Raw genomic sequence first — 18,829 nt, 5'->3', positions numbered from 1 at the left:
TGGTTGTGATCATATTCTAAAGACGTTTGGATTATTGAAAGGTATACAGCTCCCTTTCATCTGAGTGTTGAGAGCTGTATCCATACATTCATTGTGGGCTCAAAGTGCAGCAGATTGATGCATTTCACTTCAAAATTAAAAATCAAATCTTCCTGGGGGTGCATGCCCCCGGACCCCCCTAGAGAGGGTGAGGACCCCCCTAGAGGAGGTGAGGCCCGTCCACCCCCAAATAAAGCAGGTTAAAATAATTAAATTGAATACATGTTCTTTTAGTAAACACTGAAACCGGGTCCCACAGACCCAAACAGCACACAAAGGTTAAAGGTCAGCATATAATAATGTTAAAATGTGCTAAATATATACACTGCAAAAAACAAACAAAAGAGGAGCAAAAGTAGCTCACGACTTGTTTTATTTTTTTAAAGTAGCTCTCATCCTAAAAAAGGTTGGAGACCCCTGATTTAGAGCGATTGGCTAATTGTTGTACTAAGCCATTTTAAATGATTAGTTAGAGCAGCGTTTCTCAAAGTGTGGGGCGCAGAGATGTGATAGGTGGGTCACGAAATACAAAATAAAAAAATAAAAAAATATTTTTTTAAATAAAAAATAAAATTCTTTTTTTTTTTTCACACTGGTGGAATATCAAAACAACGGCTCGCCCGGGGTGCAAAACGCATCAATGAAAGCGACCCTCTACCACACAAAACAACACCTGTAGATAACCCAATTTGTGTTCTTTGAAATTGAAAAGGATATTGCATTGTGTTTGTTACTTTCGTTGCAGTTGTATGTCTTAAGTGTAATTTGGCATGATTTTATTTTGAAGGCGAGTTTACGCTGTTGACAGTTGTTGCTATGGAAACAAGAAACGTTTCACAGCGGGCGGAACCTGTCATAAAGTCCGCGATAATAAAGCCCACCCATTTAGAGGCAAGATATGATTGGTCAATTGTACTGTCATTTGACATTACTCTCTCTTCAGTTACTATAGCTGGCCCTCTGTGAATTCATAGCTGGACGTCCAATCAGCTCCTGTCTTCACCTCACAGAGACGAGCTTCTTTCATTTAACCCTTCACATTCAAACAGAAACTGAATAGGCAGATTCAAAGGATTTATTTCTTTGGAAATGTTATTTTAAATACAATTTAATCAAGTTATTATTTGTAAAAATAATGACAAATATTACTAAAAACATATTTTTAAAAATATATAAAGAAAAAATATATTTTTTTAATGTTTTATAATATTATTTTGTAGAATCTCTTAGGCCCTCAGAGACAGGCTCGCCACTGGTAAAAATATCTCATACACACATGTGAAAGGCTCTCACAGACACACACAACAGCGTTGCAGTCGGGAAGAAAAGCAATGTGGAGCGAGAGAGAGAGAGCGAGAGAGAGAGAGAGAGCGAGCACACCTTTATCTATTTAATAAAGTTGTCAAAAATAAAGTAAGAAACCATTCCAATGTGTACTATAGCACAGTAAAAAGTTTAAAATGGGAGGGATTAGTCAAATATGAATAAATAAAAAGAAATAATGCTAACTAGGTAACATAAGATAAGAATAAACAAGTTTAAATGATTTGTTGTGATCGTATTCTAAAGGTGTTTGGATTATTGAAAAGTATACAGCTCCCTTTCATCTGAGTGTTGAGAGCTGTATCCATAAATTCATGTTGGGCTCAAAGTAGGGCTGCTCGATTATGGCAAAAATCATAATCTCGATTATTTGGGTCAATAATTGATATCACGATTTAAAAAAACGATTAACCATTTACTTTGAAAACATCAATTTATTGAAGAAAATCATTTGAAAAGTATGTTTTTAACAGTTGATTACCCTGAACTTTAAGTATAATTCAACTGAAAAACCTATTTTTAAAAAAATAAAATTGTTTTATTTCGATTATGTTGTTTTCATAATCGTTGCAAGCCAAAATCGTAATTGCGATTAAAATACGTATTAATTGAGCAGCCCTAGCTCAAAGTGCACCAGATTGATGCATTTAACTTCAACATTTAAACAAAATCTTCCTGGGGGTGCATGCCCCCGAACCCTGCCTAGAGGATGTGACGTCCACCACCAAATAAAGCAGGTTAAAATAATTAAATTGCATATATTTTATTTTAGTAAACACTGAAAACGGGTCCCACAGACCCAAACAGCACACAAAGGTTAAAGGTAGCATATAATAATGTTAAAATGTGCTAAATATATACACTGCAAAAAAAACTAAAAAGAAGAGTAAAAGTAGCTCACGACTTGTTTTATTTTTTGAAAGTAGCTCTCATCCTAAAAAAGGTTGGAGACCCCTGTTATAGAACGATACATTTGACCATTTTAAGCTTGGCCTAACATTTTTTTGGAGCGATGAGGAACAGGTGGGGCTTGAAAAGGCCCACCTGTTCAAAGTGGGGAATGACAGAAAAAGTTTGAGAACCACTGAGTTAGAGTGACATGTCTGCAGCTGCCTCTCAATGCCCTATTGTAGTTATCCCATGTATAAATAAAACGTGTTATTCAGCAACCCTTGCTATTTGGGATTTTATTTTTGGTTGGTAGACCTCGGTGAGCTCAAAAGTAGCTCACCAGCCAAAAAAGTGTGGGCACCCCTGGTCTATACAGTCTATGGTTCACACCAAGCCCCCAGGAAGTGCACCGGACTCAGATGAAAATATTCGTGCTGGCCAAACGGCGGTACTACACTTCCGTTTGGTTGCCAGGCCCGGAAACACTTTTTCCCATTGACTTACATGGGGAAAGAGTGGTCTGTAAATCGTTGGATAATTTTTTTTAAACTAAATAAACTGCCCAGTATGAACACATGTATAGCCCTTATTAAAAACATTCGTTCCTCAAGTTGTAATAATGTGCTAATAACGTTATTCTGAGAGTTATTTCCCTCTGCATTATGAACGCGCATCTAACCCACGGGACCGCGCCGTCCGGCACGTTCATGTTACGTGTCCCGACCAATCAGAGCACACTGTGCTCACAGGGAGGGTGGGGGCTGGAGCTATTGGAGCTACAACGAGCCGTTAAAGGCAGAGAGTGAAATTCAGTGAATACACGTAGTTTACAGAGATGCTGTATGAGGAACCAATGTGAGTTGCGTTTATCTTTACCCATGGATGCACAATAAGAACGGACCCATATCGTCTTACTGCCATCCCACGGAGCTGTAATAATGGATATATTGCACATGTTTGCTGTAATTCATTATCATACTACATGGGCTATATGATTACATCTTGTACCGTAAATGTTGTATTAAATAGTTAATATTACTTATTATTATAGGCCTAAGTATATTTACACATAGTACATTAGCATAATTACTAGCTAGCCGCTAGCTTTTAACTGCCGCCTCGTTAATATCAAATCCATCATAATAACAAATCATTACCATGCTGTCATGAACGTGCGGTGCTGTTACGTGTACGCAAATTGACGTGCTTGATGTGAACGAGCATTTTGGTTAAAGTTGCGCATGCGCTATGAGTGCACATACGGGTACTTCTCAGGCATGCCGGGTAATCTGTGACGTTTCGCTCTCTCAAAAGTTGGGCCATTTTATCATCATGCGCCAATGAGCAACTCTCATAGGAATGAATGAGGCCTCGCCTCCCACGCTGTAGTTCACACGGGCAAAACTCAAACGGACTATACACTTTAAACACAAGTCATGTGCACGAAAATGCTGTTCAACCATTGGTCTGACATTAAGGGGGTAAAAACGCAAATCCCGGCAATTTCTACCAGAGCCTCCGCCATGAAGCATCGGCAGGTTATTTTCATGCTGTTGTTAATCTGGAGAGCATATCAACAGCAACGGCGCATATGATTATATAATCAGACAACGTGCGATACAAAACATTATAACACATATAATGAGAGACGTTCTGCAGTAAGGAGGGGGTTTCACCGACGACAGGTGGCTCTGACTTTTATAGTTTTTAGTTTGATAGTTGTTTTTACTTTACACATTCTGCTTCACTCTTTCGCTAACGATTTTGAAGACGCCCGCGTTCTTGTGACACGTAAATACTACGCTTCCTATGTTTTGGTGCGGACTGCGTTCACACCAGCGATGAACCGCTCCAGAGTTCACTAGCAAGCGGTCCGAGACCACCTCTTTTAGCGGACCAGAGTCCGGTTGTTTAGTTCACTTCAGAGGTCTCGGACTGTGTTCACACCGACCCAAACGAACCGCACCAAGCGGCTAAACGCACCAGGGTTCGATTCAACCGGACTATAAAAGGCTGGTGTGAATGCGACCTTAATGTTAGTAATCAACGAGGGCAAGTTGATGTGGTTAGGTATTTTATTTTACCCTTTTTACCTGTAGTCTCTTGGAATACATAACACATTATATCGATCTTAAATTGTTAAAAGGTAGTCTTTTTCTGAAGGTTTTACAGAGGGCGTTGTTCCTATACAGCAGGGGTCGGCAACAGGTGGACCGCGGTCCGGATGCCGACCTATACGGACCCGAACCTATAATCAATACATTAATAGGTGATTATATTTTAACCGCTGCCGACAGGGGGCGAAAGAGACGAGTGAGCGATACAGGGAGAGAAACACAGAAGAAGAGATGAGAGAGCGGCAGAGAGAAGCGGAGAGGAAAGTGAGTGAAGAGAATAATTAGCGATACAGGGAGAGAAGCGGAGAGGAGAGTGAACAGGCGTGTTAGCGGCAGACAGGGAGAGACACATAATTACACATGGCGCTCTCCAAGAAGAGGAAAGTGGAGAGTGAGAACAGAGCTTTTAACCCTGAGTGGACTCATTCATGTTCATCCTGCCCACTGGGAGCACAGAACCAGTGTGTCTCATTTGTTCAGAGACCGTGGCACTCATTAAAAGTGCCAAAACGCCACTATGAGACAACACACAAAGTGTTTGACCAAACGTTCCCTCTCAAGTCAGAACTGAGGTCACAAAAAATAATCAGTCTCAGAGCCCAATATGATCCGTCCACCAGGATCAAAATTAAAACTAAATATCCAGGGCAGGCTAACCGAGGCTAACCAATGAGCACCTGCATGTGTATGAGAATGGCCCTGACACCATTTCAGCCCAGATTTAAACTCCTGGCAGGACAACAAGCTCAAGCTCAATTCTCGCACTGAATTAAAAGAAAGTGAGTGAGGGACTGCAATATAAGAGGGAAAGAAAGAGAAACTTTAAAACTGTTCAATTGGTATGATGTGTAAAGACTGATATTGTTCTATAATCGGCTGAAACTGTTAAGTCATGATGTGAAACGGTTAACAAAGAAAAAGGGAAACTCAAGCTGCTGCTACACTTTATTTTATTTATCTAAAATTAAGCACTTTTAAGATGCACATATTTTCAAAAGCTATTTTATTTATTTATTTTTAAATGCAGCCCGAGAGGAACATTACACATATCCACAGTATTTGACTGTATATCTGTATAGTTCAATGTTAATTGACAATAAATATTGTTGTTTATGAATTGTACTTTATTTATTTGATTGGCAGTCAGTTGTTGATTACATGCAGACGTTGATAAAGCTACAGCTACTTCAATATATATCACGCTAATTCATAAAGCAACTTGGACATTTTGATGTTCCGGACCTTTGCATGGGGACATTTTCTCTAACTGGACCTCGTTGAATTTTAGTTGAATAGCCCTGCTATACAGTATCATGATCAAAGCCTGATTTATATCACATATGACCAGGTATATTATTTTTCTCTCTGTAAGATTCTGACTCTAAAATCCTTTTACCCCATTTAGTGTCTTGGAAGATGTATGGAAAGATGTAACATGTCATGCATAGATTTATTTATATACTATTATATTCCTAAAAACATGACAATAGTGTTTTTGAATAAATGGCTGGTCACAGTATTTGTTTTATAGATTTATAGAAAGATACAAAGGGATTTGCTAAACTAGGTTTCGCACTGACATCTATTAGATACAAATGTCTCGGACTATTCACTAAATAAAGATATTGTAAAAAAAATGCCATGCCTACTGAAGTCTACTAGGGGGCAGAGATGTTACTTAGGGCAAGTTAGTTTCTCCATTACCAAGGTGCTTCACATTTTGCAAGCCCTTGTGTTTGCCAAAACAAGCTACTGAGCAAACATCATTAAAATGACTTTGATGCTTTTTTTCAACAGATTAATAAATAATCAGCTCTTACCTGAGCAAATGGGGTCACAATCAAGTCTTCTCCGTGCCTGAAATGTGATGGGAAAAACAATTAAAGTCTGACTGCAGTTGAACAGAGGGAATATTGAAACAGCAGTCTCTCTCAATGATCGTTTCTACTCACAGTTCTCCAACAATGGAAGAGTTTCGAGACAAGGACTTGGGCGACAGGTCGTAGTCGCTGTCGGAGCGGTACAGGAAGGACTCTCGCCGCTGGCCGTGGCACGCCTGGTTGGGGTGGAGAGCCAGCCCGGAGCCCGGGGACGCCTGGGGGTCTGAGGGGCTGCAGCACAACGACGGACCATTCTCACCTTCAAAACTAAGATAAGAAATAGGAAAAAGTAGTGGGTTAAATAAGTACAGTTTGTATTTATATTTTATGTATTTTTCAGGGTCAGTTTGCTAGTTTTAGTTGTTATATATTTAGTTCAGTTTTTAAATGTTTTGTTTTTATTTATTTGCATACAACAACCCTTATTTCATACGATCACATGTCATTTAGAGGACGCTTTTATCAAATGCAACTGAAATACATTATAACACCGCAGGCATGCCTACGGGAGCAATAGGGATTAAGTATCATGCCTGAGGAGTGAGGACACTTTAGCATGATGACATGAACAACTAGCACTGAAGAGGTCGCCTTGATCTGATCAAACATTTTGATCTCCTTCAATCGTTCGAGACATAAATGTATGTGTAAAATAAAAACAATATATAAATGAAATAGAATAACCTGTTTTAAAACTAATTGTGTAACAAATTGTAGCATAGCGCCATCTCCTGGACTTTTGTAGTTACATTTCAGTCAATCGAGATTCATGGTGTCTCTTTTAATCTGAAGTCAATTTTTACAGGAAAAGCAATCAACATAAATCCATTTGTTTGTATTGCCGTTAGTGATTTGAACCAGGCAATAACGTTTCAATTAAGTTTCTTCTTTGAATTGAGATCCAGCTCATTACCACTGCTCATTTTCATTAACATTAAAAACCCTGGTCTGATCCATCATCGATCATCTGCATTCTCAAATCATCATTTTTCACCAATGATTTTCAATGACTTTTCCATGACCTTTTTTCCATAACCAAAAAAATTACTCTTTCTCAGCGGTACCACTGAAAATTGTTTATTTTAACATGGAACAGGAAAATACGTTTCTGCATATGAAACAAGTTGTGCCTATCTAAAACAAATCAAATAGGCTTACTAGCTTCTACACGCTAAAGCAACACAAATCTCTCACCAGCAAAATACCCCGTCAGTTAAATGCCATTTTACATTTCATTATTATACGATACAGTATTTATTATCATTATAGTATTACTATTTTGGCGATTAGCTAAAATATAAATTATATTTGATGCAACTTTAGTTACATTTCCATGAGTTTTCCAAAACTTTGGGAAAAATATTGTTTTCCATAACTTTTCCAGGGCCTGGAATTTGCATTTTGAATTTCCATGACTTTTCCAGGTTTTTAATGACCGTAAGAACCCTGTTCCTTAAAAAAGCTGCCTCTACTGTAAGTTCCGGCTTGACCAACGTGTTCACAAATCCCATCTGAGAAAGTGCTGGTTGCATAAACCCTAAAATGATTACTCACCCGTCCGTCCATGGCCTAAAACCAAACTATTGTGCTCATTAAATAAGTATGCTTTGCTGCTCCATGGGAGTGGGGTTGTCTGTCTTTACTGTCTATGACGGATCCACTCATCCCCACTCAGGAGCAACAGGCCAGTAAACAGAGGGATTAACTCCTTGTGGTATGACGTCAGGATATTTATATTATTTTTTTCATAGTGACAGTCAACCCTTTGACATTGAACTGTTGTATTGTCTATCTACTTGCAGAGGGAGTTTACATAGTAAGTTTAGTTTTTCCCTTTTCTTAACCCTGAACAAGTTGAACATATTGTTCTCACACTATCTCACGGCATTACAAATGTAATTTAAAATTGGTATAGTATTTTTATTAATCACAATTGTATGTGTTGCACTTCCTATGGACTGGAAGGACGAACATTTCTAATAAATAAAGTTGGATTAATTGGTGATGAAATATAATCTCTAATCGTTTCAGAGTAATGCTTTGTACATGGTATTAACGAATAAATCAAATAACAATAAGTCTACTAATGGACCATATAATCAAATAGTTTAAAGTGTAAGATAATGTTCAATGCTTGTCCCAGCCCTTTAAAAAATAAATACCCAATAGAAAAAAGGCAATTATAGAAACAAAAGAAAAAAAGACTGTGGAAGGAGTCCCAACATTGAACTTATCAAGATGGGAAAAAAGGCTCAGAGCAAAAGCAAACCAACAAGCAGCAGAATTTATACAAAATCTGCATGTTTTGTTTTTTTAAACACTAAACAAAGTCAATCTACCAATCATGTTTTCCTGCAGTAACACCCCCACTGATGCACAGACGGATGTAATACGTAGGAGGAGAGGAGGAGCTGATAGGCCACCAGATGACCAGGTCGGCTGGATCGGAGTTTAGAGTGAAAGGTCAGAGTATCACTGCGCCGCAGGAACAACAGATGCCGCAAATGATGAGTCACTCTCGCTAATTCCAAAGGTTAATATAAGACATTTGATTTATGTAGCCCAGTTGCTGTAAAAAAGTGTCTGCAAAAAATCCCATTTCATAGCTTTCATAAATACTCTGTTATCTACAATCCATCTTGTAATGCAAGGACTGATCCAAAGGTCGCTTCACCATTTTGCCCCACATTTAGCCGCCCACCCCCCATTCTGTTATTGCTGCAGCATGTGGGATTAACCAGGCACCGACCCAGAGAGACGCTCTCCGTCCCACACCTCTGCCAGAGAAACCCAGATTAATGGGGAATGTGCAAACTCCCAACTGATTACGCACAGACACAGCGGCGCACGTCATCAAAATCCCATCTTCATTCAATATTCATCCAGCAGAATGCTCCACCTACAGGGATCTGGGCTCGTAATCTGCCATAAACAGGAAACCACAGTATGTCAATGACGCATCATTTGTGTAGATGCTGATCCTAGATATGGGAAAGTAGGGCTGTAAGTAATTATTATTTTCATTAGAGATTCATCTGCAGATTATTTTCTAGCAGTGGCGAACCGTCAGGGCCTTCAAGGTATTCAGAGAACACTATGGAACACTCAGATAAAACAAACAAAATATCGATTTAATTATAGAAATAAAATGAATAAATGAGAATCGTATCTGTGTTGTTGATCTGTAATATGAAAGTGTTACGTTGATTTGTTTGTCCTTCTCGGACCATGCACTACGCATTTCAGTAGTTTTCTGTTAGAAAAGAAAGCAACCAATCAGATCTTGTTCTGGGTCTCTGAGTAGAATATCCTTCAACCAAGGTATTCTACATCCTTGATCGAATGCCCTGGCCGTTGCACTGAATGAGAGCGTACCTTTGGACTGACAGTTTGATCAACCAATCATATATTGATTTGCAGCCAATGGGCGTATTCTTTCAGAGTTCCCCTCGGTTCCAGGGTCCTCTAGAACAGTGGTTCTCAAAGTGGGGTCCGCGACCCCCCGGGGGTCCGTGGCACTCTGCCAGGGGGTCCGTGAAAAGTTTTCAGATTCATTAGTTTTTTTGTTTTTTTTTGTGTGACGCAACACTTTTGGAGAGAGAGGACGCTGGCGTTGTCTGTTCGCCGCTTCTCTGTCCGAAAATGTATCTGCCGAATTTTGGACCAACGTTTCTACCTCAGTTTCCATACGTTCAGTGGCTTGCACACGCTGTTCTGGACACTTTTGTAACACCCGATCGCAACTTTTTACGGATGCTCCGCTTCCGACCTGTCCACCCTGCTACACCTGCTAATGTTGCTCCTGCTTCAGGGCTAACGCTATCGCTAACGTTAGTGACTCCATCTGACGACAAGCCCGATTCTCCGTCTCATTTTCCCGTTTTGAGTCCCGATCCTGCTTCACTGTATCACCTGCTTAGCTGCTGTTTGATTTTGTTCTAGCACAAAAGACACAACAACGGTCCTCTCCACCCAGCCAGTCTGACGGCGATCAGAAGCTAGCCTAGTTCTACCTGCTCAGGCTAGCCTGCTCTGGCCACCACCGGTGCTCCTCTGCTGCAAACGTATTCAATTTCCACCATCTCTCCTCAGTGCTGTCCGTCCTTGAGTCACTTCCTGGACAGGCTGCCTGCTGTCCTGTACTCTTGGCTGATAGCGCATTGTCCCGGCCGATCCGCGACCACAGCTAACGCTGTGCTAACGTTAGCATCATACCATCGTGATGCTTCGTTACTCCGCCTCGCAACTTTTTAGGATCAACCACTTCACTACACCCCCTCTATGTCTGTCAGTCATTGAATACCTCGGGCTGTTACGAGTTGGCAGACCCAGGTATGTCCACAGAGGTTCCAAACGTGGGTTTGTTTACACCGGCTCAGCTGACACTATCCCAACTGTGTGGTCCCGGCGCCCCGTCACCGCCCACTTACGTCATCACAACAAACCACACGTGTGCAGTGTTAACATGAAGCCCTTGGCCTGTGTTGATGGCATCACTGTTTTACCAGCCATTGCAACATATAACAACTCCCACACATTCATGTTGTTAAATACCCGCTCCCTTAACAACAAAGCATCACTTATGAATGAAATCATGAAATGAAATCATCATTGATAGGAAATTGGATTTTCTCTGCCTCACTGAGACATGGCAAAACCAACAGGACTTCCTCACACTCAACCTAGCCACCCCCCCAGGTTATGCTTATCTCCAACAGCCCCGCTCCATTGGTCGTGGTGGTGGGCTGGCAGTCATCCACAGAGCAGATATCCCTGTCAAACAGCTGCTTGTGACGAATAAAATCTCACTTGAGTGCATTGCCTTCTCAGTGGCTGCCCCCTCAAAGCAGCAGGTCGTCCTCATTTACCGCCCCCCCAAACCTTCCACGTCATTCATGTCTGAGTTGTCTGAGCTTCTCACCTCAATCTGCTCCATGTCCCCATCCACACTACTGCTAGGTGATTTTAACATCCACGTGGACTCCAGAACCTGCACCTTTGCCGCTGAGTTTCTGTCACTATTGGAGTGCTTTAACATCACACAGCATGTCCAAGGTCCCACCCACACTAAGGGCCACACCTTGCGTGTCTTCACTTGCAGAGAGAAGCAATCAGCTTCATGGACTGCCTTGCATCACTCCAATAGTGTCCAGAGCTGGCTGCCATTACAAGTAGTGGTTTGGGATTGTAGCAATGCAGTTGCAGTTGTTTTGCAATTTTCTTGATATATGTTGCAATGCAGGCATGTGTTCAATTGTTTATAGCCTGCATTTATTTTGTGATTTGACTTTTATAAATCATTTAACTAAGAGTGAAACACTTGATGTGTTATCTTTATGTGTGTGTGTGTGTGTGTGTGTGTGTGTGTGTGTGTGTGTGTGTGTGTGTGTGTGTGTGTGTGTGTGTGTGTGTGTGTGTGTGTGTGTGTGTGTGTGTGTGTGTGTGTGTGTGTGTGTGTGTGTGTGTGTGTGTGTGTGTGTGTGTGTGTGTGTGTGTGTGTGTGTGTCTGTGTGTATGTTCTGAAATGCACTTCAAATGATCACTTTTCTCTTGATTTCCCTTTGATATTTTCTTTAGGTTCAGTGTTACTTGCAGCTAATTGATTGATTGTTTTATGGGTATTCTGTGTTGAGATGGTGCAAATATTTTTAATACATATCTAATATATTTCTAATACATTTCTCTTGTGTTGTTCTTTCACATAACTAAGACTATAGAAGTGTAAAAAATAGGCTACGTCAGATTATTCCAAGGGACATACCTGTCAAGTCAATTTTTATTTATATAGCCCAAAATCACAAATCAGAATGAGGGGGTCCTTGGTGTATTCTCTATCTTGTAAGGGGTCCTTGGCTGAAAAACAATTGAGAACCTCTGCTCTAGAAGGCCCGCTAGTTCACTGGCTCGAGACAGAGGATCTAGATGAATGCGACGAATCAATTCATGCAGTTTTATTGTTTTTAACGTTGAAATGACAAGTGCAACAGGTGAAGATGAAGTTGTTGCAGAATCGTTGTGAGTACCCTTTTCAAAACGACAATTCAGTGAAAAGACGGACATTATAATGCCGCGAAAGGGGGGGGGGGGGGCAGCGGCGGGTGTGTGTGTGTGTCTACAGAAGGTCCAGTTGTGATAGACACGGTTCGCCACTGCTTTCTAGATTCATTGATTGGTGTAGGAAATGGTTTCCCAATAACTCAACCCAAAGATATTCAGTTGAATATGATATAAACCAAAAAAGACACTTCTTTTAATTGAGTGGCTGAACACAGCATTCTTCTCTAATTTTATCATGAGGAATTCATTTTTTGCTCCTTTTTAGGAACAATTTATTTTGCCAATGTGCTGTAAACGTTTGAATTTCACTTGGCAATTTATCAATGATGCAATCATTCTGAAACCCCTACTGTAGACACATACTCTATAGAAGGAAAAACAAAGATAGAACGGCTCATGATAGTCAAGGAGACATTCTTAATCTTTTGCTGTAGGTATTGGGCAAAATGTCCGTCCCAGTTTCTCAAAGTCAAAGTCTTTAAACGTCTTATATTGTCAGTCCAAAATATATTAAAACAGAATACAGGAACTCTCCATATTTGAGTTGCTGAAAACAATATTTTGTTGCCATTTTAAATGTTTTGAAATAGTTTTCGATATTTCTTCTGCCGATCAACGAATACATTGGTCGACTAATCTACTGTAAAGCTCAAAGCATCACAATTAATAGTAATACAACTCCCTTTTCCTCCATTTTGGTATCAATTAGTTGAGCCAATATGCTGTTAAAGTTTGGATTTCATTTGGCAATCGATCAATGATGCAATCATTCTGAAACATCTGCAGTAGACACATGTAGAAAGAAAAACGACAGAAAGGCTCCGAATACTCAAAGAGAGGTTGTAGATCGTTTGGTGTAAGAAATAAGGAACAATGTGTGTCAATTAATTTTCTACCAATTGACTAATCTACTGTAAGCTCACAGCATTGATTTGGTACATTTAATAGTAAAAACAACTCGCTTTTTTCCTCGTTTTTGGTAAATATCATTATCTAATGATCATTAGCCAATGTGATGTAAACAATTGGATTTCACTTGGCCATCTTTCAATTACTCTCTTCTCATCAGGCAGCAAAAAGCAGCTAGACCGTGGCGCCACACACACACACACACACACACAATCTTTCAATGATGAAATCATTCTGAAACACCTACAGTAGGCATGTCCTGTCCGACACATGAAGAAAATAAAGAAAGCCACACACACACACACACACACACACACAGGAATAACAGAGGCTTGGCAGCCGCTGACGGGAAGATCTGGGCTGAAACACTGGCAGTTGCTCTGTTTATCTGACCGTCTGTCCTTTTCCCCTCTATATTAAAGCGGATTAGTAAAGCCTTCCTCATCCACTCCCGCACATTCCCTTGGCTACATATGATGACCTATAAAAGCATATGTCAATAACCTGCTTAAAAAGCTGAGGGTGAGGTTTCTTTTTCAGAAACAAGTCCTGTTTCTCATTTGAAGCCAGGAAAAGGCTAGTCACTGTGACTTTTTTACCTGTGCTGGACTATGGTGATTTGTTGTATATGAATGCACCTGCCTATTGCCTGAACAAGTTAGATGCCGCCTATCACAGCACACTGAGATTTGTCACAAATTGTAAAGCACTTACTCATCACTGTACCCTGTATGCCAAGGCAGGTCTGCCATCACTTACTGTAAAGAGGCTCAGTCACTGGTACACGTTTATTTATAAAGCTTTGTTGGGTAAACTCCCGTATTATATCTGCTCTCTGATCACACAGAGAGTTGCAAGCAGCTATTGTCTGAGATCGAATGAAATGCTCGTTGATACTATGGCCACTTGTAAATGTCTATAACTATGTAAATGTATCCTGTAAATATAATGTATGATGTCCTTTATTGTTTTATGTTTCATGTGGAACCTATATGCTGCAGGTCTCCCTTGAAAAAGAGATCTATGATCTCAATGGGACCAATCTCGTTAAATAAAGGTTTGGAATTAAATGAAATGAAATATGTGGTATAGATCATTTATTCTAATGCACAGTATTTCATTTCTCATTCAGTTTCCTTTTAATTCACATGTATATGGTTTACTTATTCCTGCATTTTACTTGCACCATTTTTTATTATATATTTTACTTCCTTATTTATTTAAGTCGTAAGTATATTGTAAGTTGCACTTTTGGAGGAGCATGGGACTTTAGATTTGATTTGCCAGCAACAACTACACTGTAGCTTTGGAGGATATGCCAATAAAAGCCTTTGCATCTTTGACTCTTGAATATGCAAAAGTTAAAAAGGGAAAGGGGAGGATAAAAGTGGTTTGCTGATTTTCAATAGTTTCTCAACTTAGAAAATGTGTGCATAAGGTGTAATATTAATCATCACTAAGCAGTATTGATTTTTACCGGGGGATATTATCATCTGTGTTTGCACTGCTTATAGTTTTCAGGTCACATCGCATCTACTTAAAATCACAATCAAAGCAAAAATAGACAATTGCTAGAAACTGGTTTACCTTCCTCTAATAAGAATTAAACAGCATTATCAGGAACACAGAGTACAGTGGGACAACTCATTCCTTATTTAGGTAAAGGATCAGGGCTGAGAGGTCAGAAGAGGCTGCTAGTAGGGTAGAGGTGTGTTAGACAAGGTTCCCAAGGCAATCGCCAAAAATATTTTGAGAGAGATGCGAAATCATCCTGATTAAAAGGGTAGACAAGCCTTGCTTCAAGTGTTAAAGATTTTTGTGGATAATGAAGAAAAACTAAACATATTAATTCAATCACCATGAAACTTTAATATTCATTTGTTTTTTGTATTATTACTTTTCTGAAAATGAATGTTTACATTTGCAAAATAAAGATGATCATTCATTTTGGAACCGAAATCTGAGCAGATGAGGTTCAAAATGTGTGCTTCATTTTGTTGACATGTTGAAGTCAAAGGTGAAACGGAATTGATGGATATCTCGTTGGATCACTATATTAAACAGAAACAGAACATGTCCTCTTCATCGTGTTTTTAGAAATAAAATGTAATGTAAAAGCAGACTCTGGATGATGTTTGAATTTTAGAGAGAGATTATTGGATATATTTTTCTTTGCCTCCAATAATCTGAGAATACTGTAAACAATCGCTGAACTAGCCTCTGTAAAATTGGACGTTTCTAGCTCATAGTATGGCTTTAAAAATAAATGTATAGTAAAATCCTGACGTTCTGAAACGTTATGTTTAAATATGCAAATTAGGTATTATTTCATTATAAATGAAATCTATAGCTCAAAGAGACAAAGTTATTCAACTAAAAAACGTAATGTGTATTATGAAAGGTTCTTTTAGCATCAGAAGTCACCCAAAAGGCTGAAAGCCTCCGTGGACTGGGTGACATTTGGAAACTGACAAGAAGCAGAACCTCCTATTACCATCAGTCTGCAAACAGAGTATGAAAGAAACATTCTGGCTTTCTTAACAGAGGCCACTGCTTTAGATAAATATATATTCAAAACCATCGACTGCAGCTTCACGCAGAGGATCCAAAGAAGTACTAAACACTCAACTAAATACTCATTAGCCTTGAAAAGAAAGTTGAGGAATACATTTCTGTTGTGACTCTGCTCAGCTTGTTCTTTTCACAATAACAACATTTCATCGTCTTTCACACATTTCAACACAAAGAAGAGTGGGACAGCATTTGCCAGGAAAGCAGCACAATATTCTGGGTAAGAGGTTAATAATTCAGATTTGTTGTAAGGCATTACAAAATCTACTATACATCTGTTCACCTGTTGCTTTCCCTAAGGTCTCTCACACAATGGTTTGAATTATTCTCCTTAATAAATAAAGCTCTACTGGAATCAAACTCACACTCAAGCTGAAACATTTTAGGCCACTTGAAATCATTTTCAGATTTGTATTTTGTGCCTCTACTGTGACATGTCTCCAGGCTTTAATGTTCAAAAAGGTCGTTCTTTTTCTCATACTGCCGGCATTATGCATAATCAGTCCTTTCACTTTTTGTCATTGAAGTTTATGTCAAGCCAATAAAAGTTCACGTTTACTTAAGTAAAGAAATGTTTGCAGGACAGTAATTCTACACGGTGGTATTCTACTTTTACTAAAGTATTGAGTACTCACACCACTGCAAATAACCATGCACCTGCTGTAGAGCCCTTTAAAAAAAGAAAATAAATAATAGAGTTGGCAAACAAAGCCAAACAGAGTCAAGTCTGATCTTTTCTTTTTAAACGATCACAAAAAAACTCACCAGGTGTTCGCTACAGTGAAGCGCCTGCATCGAGGGAGACGTTTGTTTACCACCTGCTTGCGAAAGCATCTCGGTGAGTTATGTGGTGAAAGTTTAGGGTCAGGATTACCAGTGACGGCACCGCACAAATCTGCCTGGTCCAACCTGAGCTCATTGTTTACTCCACTGGCTTCCATTCTGCTTTACAACAAGTCTGATGCAAGAACAGTTTTTCTGGTGTTTAAAAGCTACGGCGCTACAAAGAAAATGTTGAAATCCCACTGTAATCAGATCCTTTCCTCACTGGTATGACACCAAGAAAGAACGGAGAGTTGTAAGTTAATCATGTGGCAAAACAGATCAGTTATAACAAAAGTATTTCCTTCCCTGAGATCGATTTCACAAAACTGTGCTATCAAACGTTCACTCTTATACTTGTGAAAATATTTGTTAGGTTTATGATTACTTTGATTGGTAGATATCTTTTGAAAGCCCCTCCCTCTTGCATGATATGTTTATATTACGTAAATCCAAAACAACATCTTTAAAAATGCCTGTTGGCTCATCAATAGCAGCTGGAAAACAACACTAGAAGTCATGGAGAGTCCACAGTGACGCGCGGTAAACAGAGCAAAACTCTTCTAGCTCCTGACCTTTTATCCAGATACATGCAACTCATGCTTTTAAAAAGTCAGTAGAGCAGAGTATGAGAGGAAAAGAGATGAAAGCAACTGGCAGTACATCTCTGAAGCGAGGCTGTAATCATGGGTAATATAGCTTGGTGAGTCATAGAGGTTCAAAGAAAAAGGATGGATATGGCAAATTGCCATTCAATATAGTAAAGTAGTAGCCATCATAAAAAGTCCCTTTTATGTATATTGGATGCATTGCATGGAACAGAAGCCCATTGTGTTCGGCCTCAGAGGTCTACACAACAATAACACTGTATTCAAGTTAATGGTCCACTTATAGTGTACCACATGATGAAATTAGCATTTGTGTTGTTCTTCTGGGCACAGGGTTCCAGCTGACTGGAAGAAACAACAAAAAGGTGGTGAACCAAACATTTAAGTATAAAATATCCCAGCAAACATTGCTGTTCATTTTGCAAATCCAATGTTAAATATTTGTTTTAGAACTACAAAAAAACAAAAGCAAATAACCTTTAAATATAAACACTCACTGGCCACTTTATTAGGTACACCTGTTCAACTGCTTGTTAATGCAAACATCTAATCAGCCAATCACATGGCAGCAACTTAATGCATTTAGGCATGTAGACATGGGCTGCGTCTCACTTCGGTTATTTTTCATTTCCTCGCTCCTCGGTCTCGGTGGCTGCATCTTACTTCGGTTAAATGGATTCCTTGCTTCCCTCACTTGCGTTGTTTCCCTGCGACTAGTCCCTCCCACCAGGGAAACATGGAGAGACGCAAGGAAACCACAAGAAGCAGGGAAATGAGTTTGAAGAGCAATGGGACGTCCTTTCCTCCGGAGCGTCACGTGAAGCGACGTCCGTTTGGGATGATGCCGCACAGCTGATCGTCTGACAGCAGCCAGATCAGTGCATGCGCTGCATCGTCCAATCAGTGAGCGATACACAGTAAGGGGGCGGGGCGAGTGTCTGAGGATTTCACCGGAGGATGGTCTGGTAGTTCCTCGATTATCGCTCCTCTGTTATCACTCCTCGATCCTCCGTCCTCCGGCAAAAATAAGGCCACTGGGACGGTACTCAAGATGGCGCAGGCAAATCAACTTCAGGTGATACCGAGCCCGAGGAGCGAGGAAATGAAAAATAACCGAAGTGAGACGCACCCCATATCACCGGAAGTTGATTTGTCTGCGCCATCTTGAGAAGCGTCCCAGTGGCCTTATTTGGGCCGGAGGACCGAGGATCGAGGATCGATAACGCAGGAGCGATAATCGAGGAACTACCAGACCATCCTCCGGTGAAATCCTCAGACACTCGCCCCGCCCCCTTACTGTGTATCGCTCACTGATAGGGTTGGGTACCGAGAACCGGTTCCGGTTCAGAACCGGTTCCAATATTTCGATTCCAACGGCATCATTTAGACATGTGAATTTCGGTTCCGCTTTTCGATGCCTGAGGAAATGTTTCTCTCGCCGCTCTCCGTAGCCTACTGTATGACTGCGAAGGGGCGGGAAATGTAGCGTTGTACCCATAGATATATATATAAACACGTGTTTATATATCTATGGTTGTACCTACACTTCCTACAGCGTAACCTGAGACCAGGGCCGGCCCGTCGCACTGGCGTTATGGGGCCCTTCTCACTT

At 40.1% G+C, this 18,829-nt stretch overlaps 1 protein-coding gene across 3 annotated transcripts in view; it reads right to left on the bottom strand.

Moving 5' to 3' along the window:
- Positions 1-18,829, bottom strand: part of LOC117545481 (cAMP-specific 3',5'-cyclic phosphodiesterase 4B-like) — a 103,510-nt gene that overhangs the window by 36,229 nt on the left and 48,452 nt on the right. For all 3 annotated transcript variants that reach the window (XM_034215267.1, XM_034215269.1, XM_034215268.1), the window contains 2 exons: positions 6,323-6,517; positions 6,191-6,227 (listed from right to left, as the gene is read on the bottom strand). In XM_034215267.1, the coding sequence (XP_034071158.1) occupies positions 6,191-6,227; positions 6,323-6,517 (232 nt within the window). The remainder of the gene's footprint in view (positions 1-6,190; positions 6,228-6,322; positions 6,518-18,829) is intronic.

The sequence above is a fragment of the Gymnodraco acuticeps genome, unplaced genomic scaffold, assembly GCF_902827175.1.
Source record: "Gymnodraco acuticeps unplaced genomic scaffold, fGymAcu1.1, whole genome shotgun sequence".
Taxonomy (NCBI): Eukaryota; Metazoa; Chordata; class Actinopteri; order Perciformes; family Bathydraconidae; genus Gymnodraco; species Gymnodraco acuticeps.
Note: the sequence above shows the minus strand (reverse complement) of the source record. Positions and strands in the feature narration are given on the sequence as shown.